This window comes from Elephantulus edwardii, unplaced genomic scaffold (assembly GCF_000299155.1).
Source record: "Elephantulus edwardii isolate Elephantulus edwardi_28Jun2011 unplaced genomic scaffold, EleEdw1.0 scaffold00131, whole genome shotgun sequence".
Classification (NCBI taxonomy): Eukaryota; Metazoa; Chordata; class Mammalia; order Macroscelidea; family Macroscelididae; genus Elephantulus; species Elephantulus edwardii.
In genome coordinates this window covers 8,924,275-8,931,548 of record NW_006399881.1, presented here as the reverse complement: position 1 = coordinate 8,931,548, position 7,274 = coordinate 8,924,275, and the positions used below count along the sequence as shown (strand labels likewise).

Below are 7,274 nucleotides of genomic sequence, written 5' to 3'. Positions count from 1 at the left end.
GAAGAGGAATGAACTGGCGAGGAGGGTAGAGAAAACAGTGCAACAATGAATGAATGGAAACCCAAAATCTCTGTAAATGTTCATTAAAACTAATAAAATTTAATTTTAAAAAAAGTTTTAATCACCATATGTTTCTAGAGAACGACTTTCTTATCCATGAACACAGGATATGGGAAGAGGCCTAGCTTGTACCTTCCTCTCAGCACCGCTGCTTCCACTGTACTGTTTGGCAACACTACTGCAGTGGGAGTAAAACTCTCATTTTAGAGAATTTCACCAACAAACACATACACACTGGAAAGGGGCCAAAACACCAGGGGTGATCCAAGCCAGAGTCCAGGAGAGCTTCCAAAAGCCACATAAGCAAAAGCTGCAAAAAACTTCCAGTTCCTCTTTTTTTCTCTGAGGCCCTAGTTCCTTTCCCTCCAGTGAATACACACTTAAATTGGCATATTTTCCCTGTATATCTAAAGTCAAGAAAGGGCTTACTAATTCCTTTGAACTAGTGGGTGACCAAATCTGACTTGTATGTAAATTTTACTTCAAAAGGGGGGAAAAGGTGTAAATACTAAATTTACATAAATGATATGTGTGCTAAAGTATTTAGGGGAAGTGTACTGAATGTTAGTCAGTAACTTACTCTGAAATGTATTAAAAGCTGATGGATCCACAGAAGGGTAGGTAACTGAAAAATCAAGCACGTTGTTATTATATGCTGTCGGGTCAGCTATGACTCATAGTGACCCTATGCACAATAGCTCTGAACCCTGTCCTATACTTTGCCAATCTACTCTCTGACACACCTGCCTTCATTACCCCAGTTACTGTGTCAATCCATCTCAACCAGGGTCTTCCTCTCTTGTACTGTCCCTCTACCCTTCCATACATGATGTCCTTCTCCAAGAACTGGTCCCTCCTGACAACATGCCCAAAGAATGTGAAATGGAGCCTCAATATCCTTGCCTTCAAGGAGCAGCCTGGTTTCACCCTCTCTAGGAGAGACCTCTTGGCAGTCCATGGTATGTTCTGCACTGCTAAGAAACCAAGTATAGTACAATATTAATGGCAGTCTAGGTGGTAGGCATGTGAGCTTTACCTATAAACTTCTTTTACCTTTTTAGTATGCCAGAAATTCTTCATAAAATATGTTAGGGGGGGAGCATCTAACTTTCACTATATATATATATGTCTCAAATATTTTTTTTGGAAATTTTATCAGATACTGAGCAAAGTTGTCTCAATAGAGGTTTTTCCTAGATATTCTCCGAGGTAATGTTGAGATTCATAAGGAGACTGGGTGGTCAAATGTTAGACTGTTAGCCAATAGGTTGGTGGTTTGAATCTACTAGTTACCCCTAACAGAGGGATGAGAAAGTCTTTCCCCATAAAATTGGCCATGGAAAGTGAAAGAAGAGTCATTATGAGTCATAATTGACCTGATGGCAGGGGGTTTCTCCGTTTTATGAGGTTCACAGCATCTGATAAATGTAGCACAGAACAATGGTCTTGTAGTCTTATATAGTTTTGAGGATCTATTTGATGTAACACTAGACTGCCCTGTCACAATTAGAAAAAGCCCTCCACATACTCTGATGGAAAGAGGCATTAAAATAGGGAAGCATGTGAATCATTGCAACAAGTCCATCAAAGAAGAAAGGTAGGAAATAAAAAGTCATTCCATAATGAACCTGTGCCAAAAATTTCCATAACCAGACTAACAAAAGAATTGATACTTGGAAAAACTCAAAGTTGGAGGGATGATTTGCTATATAATTACTGCTCTGAAGGACTCGGGAGGGGGGAAACCCCAAGAATTGATGGCATACCAATTGACCTATTTCAACAAACAGATGCTGCCCTGAACATGCTCACCAGGTTGTACCAAGAAATCTGGAGGACAACCACCTGGCCAACTGACAGGAAGAGATCTGTATTTGTTCCCATTCCAAAAAAAGGTGATCCAAGAGAGTGTGGAAATTATCAAACAAGATCGTCAATATCATATGCAAGAAAGATCCTGCTGAAGATTATCCAAAAACAACTGCAACAGCACATCAGTATAGAATTGCCAGATTTATAAACTGGGTTTAGATGAGGTTGTGACACTAGGGATATTACAGTCAATGTTAGATGGATCTCAGCTGAAAGCAGAGTACCAGAGGGATGTCTATCTGTGTTTCATTGACTATGCAAAGGCATTTGACTGTGTGGATCAGAATAAACGGTGGCTAACCTTGAGAGGAAAGGGAGTCCCAGGACATTTACTTGTGCTCATGTGAAACCTACATTTGTACAGAGTAGTCGTCAGAACAGAGCAAGGAAATACTGCTTCATTCAAAATCAGATGGAAAGGTGTACATGCCAGGGATGCTTCCTATATCCATACCTTTTCAATCTATATGAGGGACAGATCACTTGGGAGGCTAGACTCTGTGAGGAGAAATGTGGCATCAGGGGGGAAGATTCATCAACAACCTACATTATGCTGATGACACAACCTCGCTTGCTGAAACTGAGGAGGACCTGAAGTGTTTGCTGCAGAGGGTCAAGGACTGCAACAAAAACTCTCACCACTGGGCCAATTAGTAGCATAATGATAGAAGGAGAAGAGACTGAGATTGTTAACAATTTCAGCTTGCTTCATTCCACAATCAATACTCTTAGCACCAGCAATCAGGAAATCCAAAACTGAACTACACTGGGAAATTATGTTGTCAGAGACCTCCCCAAAATGCTGAAGAGCAATGATGTCTAGAGATTAATGTGTGCCTGATCCAGGCCACAGTCTTCGCAATCACTTGTATTTATATTACTGTACTATGTATCAGAGAGCTGGGAGAGCAGGACAATGACTATGGATGATAGAAGAATTGATGCCTTTGAGTTGTGGTGCTAGAGAGAGTACTGAACATACCATAGACTTCTAAGAGAACAAATAGGTCTGTCTGTCTTGGAAAGGGATACCCAAGTTGCTCCTTGGTGGCAAGGATTTTGAAGCTCCATCTCACATATTCTGGGCATGTTGCCAGGTGGGACTAGTCTTTGGAGAAGGACATCAAGCTTGGAAGGGTAGAGGAAAAATGCAAAAGAGGAAGACCCTAAATGAGACGGACTGACGCAGTAACTGGGTTAATGATGATAAGTGCACTGGAGACAATGAAATTGGCTCAAGAAAGGGCAGAGTTCAGAGCTATGAGTCACAAGTGACTCAATGGCACATAACAACAGTAACAATTACCATAATGTCTAAAAATATTTATCCATAGCATATATCCCACACTATGGTTAGAACACTATATAAAAATAATTCTCTAGATCTTATGCCTTTCTCTTAATTTCCATCTTATCTTCTTAATCCATGAAGTACCAAGATTTTCCTTAATATAATGTTGTTGCATGCCTTTGAGTCAGAATTCACTCATAGCTGACCCTCCATTGAGTTTTCAGAGGCTGTAAATTGCATAAGAGGAGACTGTTCATCTTTCTTCCATGAAGCAGTTGGTGGATTTGAACCATGTGCTACAGTGGCAGTGTCCTTACCCATTAGGCCACCAAGCTCCCTCTTAATGTAATAATTTTCTTAATTTTATAATTACCTAAAGTCAAACACAAATTAAAAGGCAAATGAAATATAAACAGATTAAAATGCACATAAAATCTCAAAACAGGCAAAAATTATCTATGATCTAGGAAGTCTAGACAGGGGCTACCTTTATAATAAGGGAGGTAATCTCTAGGAATCAGAGTTGATGGGGGTAGTTTCCGGGTATTGATGATGTTTTATTTCTACATTTGAGTGTTTGTTACACAAATGTGTTATTTATAAGACTTACACTTCTCTTGTGCACTCTTCTGTCTACATGTTAAACCTTTCTAAAATCTTTTCAATAATCAACTTTAAGACATATGTAAAAACTAGGTAATGAATAAATTAACCAAAATTATACTTTGTTGTATATATTTCTAAAATACATGCCAATAAGAATATAATGCTATTTCATACATATATTTAAAATTAATGAAATCTATAAAGTAATTTAAAATGATCATAAATATAGTTATCTCTGAAATGGTGCCAATCATTACAGCTGCATTTTCTTTAAACAAAATACAAAAATGTATTACCATGTTCCAAATAGAGAATTAAAATCCAAGTAAGTAAATACTAAGCCTTAGGTTTAGAGTTAGACTCTTACAGAATTCTGCATGATTCAATATTACAAAATCAAATAGCATAAAACTTAAATGATATGAAGAAAGAAATGAGGACAAGAGGGGAAAAAAGCAGAAAATATATATGCCCTTTTACTCCTGAACCATCTTCTTGGTATAATCCAGTTCCCATTAGCTCTCAAAAATATATTTTTAAATCAAAATAGGTATAATTAATAATAAAGAATAAGAATAATATAAAAAGATATGGCTAAAAGAATGGCCATCATTGTGTTTAATATTTGGTTTTCGTGTCATTTTTCACTAATAGGAAACAAAAGATTCCATGAGGTTTTAACAAAGATTTTTCATTTTCAGTAAACAAAATCATATCCACTATTCTCTGAAAATGCATAATAATGATTATCTAAATGACTTACTGCTTTTTTTACCAGAGTATCTGGATATTCCTAATTTTAAAAAAGAAAAATATTGCCCCAAATTAAGAGTCACATTTTTTACTTTTAAAAAACTTGGCCAACATTTAGAGCTATATCCTGGGATCTTAAATACTTTTACTAAAAGTTCCATCCTCCTCCTTCTCCTGCACTTTTCCAGACTATACAGATACCTAAAAGTACCCCTCTCACTATTGATTTCTTCTCATTGTAAGTGTTCTGAAATACCCAAATTGGAAAATGGAGATTGGATGTGAAGTCTTTTTTTGTGATCACCTGTAGTGAAAATGCTGAATTGCTTAGTGGACAATTCGGAGAGAGGAAATAATCTGTAATCAAATGCTACAAATATCTTCTCCAGCAGGGTATCTAAATCTGAATCTGTAAGCTAAAGAGGTGCTTTAGACATTTCCAGTTTGAAGACTTAGTATGACTAGGGCATGTTCCACACAAATATGAGAAATGCAAACTTAAGCAATACTCTGTAACCTACATGGTATGAAGTTCTTGCTTCACGGTACATTCTCCATAGTAATCATCTGACTACCTTTTTGCAAAAATGTCTAAGACAAAAGGTTTTTTAAAAGACTACTTAAAATTATTTCCATTAAACATCACATTGATAAGAATATATTCTTTTAAAAAATGCTTATCCTTACCTAGTGGAGGCTGAAGTAAGTCTCCTTCCTTTTCACATGTTCCAACAGGCTGTATGTCTGGGGAATCAACAAGTCTCCAAAAGTCATTCCTATTGTCACTGCCATCCAGTCTTAATCGTAACCTGGCACCAGTAATCCCAACAACTGTGGCAATACACACTGAAGTAGTATTGCGAGGGTCATGAGCTTCCAACTTCATACCAACTTTGAAGTCATTAGCTGGTGGAATCTTGGACTATACATATATGTATATAAATAAAATTTTGTTAAAATGTTATTAACTATAGGAAAAACAGTTATACAACTAAAATACCCAAGAAATGTTTTAAGTTACAGCAGATGATAAGTAAGGGTTGTAAGGGTCAAGGAAGAGATGTCTAAATCTGTTCCTTGGCTTGACATATAGCATTAAAACACTAATCACTGCTGGTCTAACTCATCTCACTATTTCCAGGCAACACCAATATACTCACTAAATGATATCTTTAATAACTTTCTAAAACAGGAATCTGATGAAGCCATTTCCCTTGAAATAAAGCAATCAGCAGCTTACCACTGCCTAAGGATAAAGTCCTTTCTTTGTACAGTTTAAAAGTTTACATACCTTTTAACCTAATCCCCTCTCTATGGCCTCTACCCGCTCTCTGCTTCAACCACCACATACCAACCCTCAAAGCTCAGGCTCTTTTACCCTCACATGCCTCTGTTTCTTGTGGTGTCTCTGCTTTGAATACGCTTCTCTTCATCCTACCCATCTCAGGTAGCTTCCCTTCTGTAAACCTTCCCAGTACAGAGTTATCACACTTCTCATATTTATTTATTTACATATCTATCTTTCTCTCCAGATGGGCAGTCATAAGGGCTTAGTATTCTTCTTAGTATTCCTGACGAAGAGCAAATTCTTAATGAATGAATGTAAAGAAACCATCTGGCTCCTAACTGGCACTCCTAGTCACTATCTACTCACACTACTAGAAGCTAACAATAAAACAGACACTATTCAACAAATTACGTTTACATTAATATTTACAATATATACACAATTAGGTATACCTGTTTGAAATACTCTGGAGGAGCACCTACAGATCTGGTTTCTTTCAAGTATCTGTCCCACTGGAAATCATCTGAGGAAAAAAGGGGGGAAAACTTGTTATGTTAGTATATAAATATATATACATATTAATTCACTTTCAAGAATAAAATTGGTTTTACTTACATTATTACTCAAAAAATTATTTCCAAAAAAGAATTTTCTAACTTTCCATGATTACTAGAATGAAAATTAAAAAATCCAGCTTCCTGGTAATAATGGCTCTGATGTATTAGAAATTACAGCCAAGGTCCTCTCAATGGAATGAGAACTACAGCACACTGAATCTAAAAGTGTGGATTCTAGAAACAGGAAAATTTACAGAATAATAGTAAAATCTATTCACTTGTCTTTGATAGAAACTTAGTAAAAAAATGTGTTTTTATCCCATTAATATGAAGGTGCTTCTGGGTTAAACATGGGAAGCGAAAAGTATTTAGGTAAGTGGTGTAACACAATCTTTTCCCTGCAATGCTTATGAAAAGAAAAAAAATGATCACCAGACTAGGTTTTTAATCTTATGTTACATCACCAACCAATGTGTCAAGAAGATTTTTTTGCAAATAAGAGTAAGTTTGCAGAACAAAGCAATAAACCAATCAATGATACAAACTATTTTAATGATCTCTATTTTCTATAACCTCTTGCTTCTTTTTCTCTCCCTCAGTCTTTATGATATGATGCTAGAAGATCATAAATAAAATTACCAAAAGGCTACAAGATTGGACTTTTCCTTCTATAGTCAATACTTGTTGTGCATAGAGTAGGGAAGGGTGTACGCCAGGGATGCATCCTGTCTCCATACCTTTTCAACATGTATGCAGAGCAGATTATCCGAGAGGCTGGGCTCTATGAGGAGAATTGTGGCATCAGGATTGGTGGAAGATCTATTAACAATCTCCATTATGCAGATGA

At 36.6% G+C, this 7,274-nt stretch overlaps 1 protein-coding gene across 1 annotated transcript in view; it reads right to left on the bottom strand.

The window, feature by feature from the left end:
- The window catches only part of SCML2 (sex comb on midleg-like 2 (Drosophila)), a 93,763-nt gene that overhangs the window by 70,577 nt on the left and 15,912 nt on the right, over positions 1-7,274 (bottom strand). Inside the window, exons 2-3 of the mRNA XM_006893831.1 lie at positions 6,323-6,393; positions 5,270-5,504 (exon numbers count right to left, since the gene is read on the bottom strand). Of these exons, the coding sequence (XP_006893893.1) occupies positions 5,270-5,504; positions 6,323-6,393 (306 nt within the window). The remainder of the gene's footprint in view (positions 1-5,269; positions 5,505-6,322; positions 6,394-7,274) is intronic.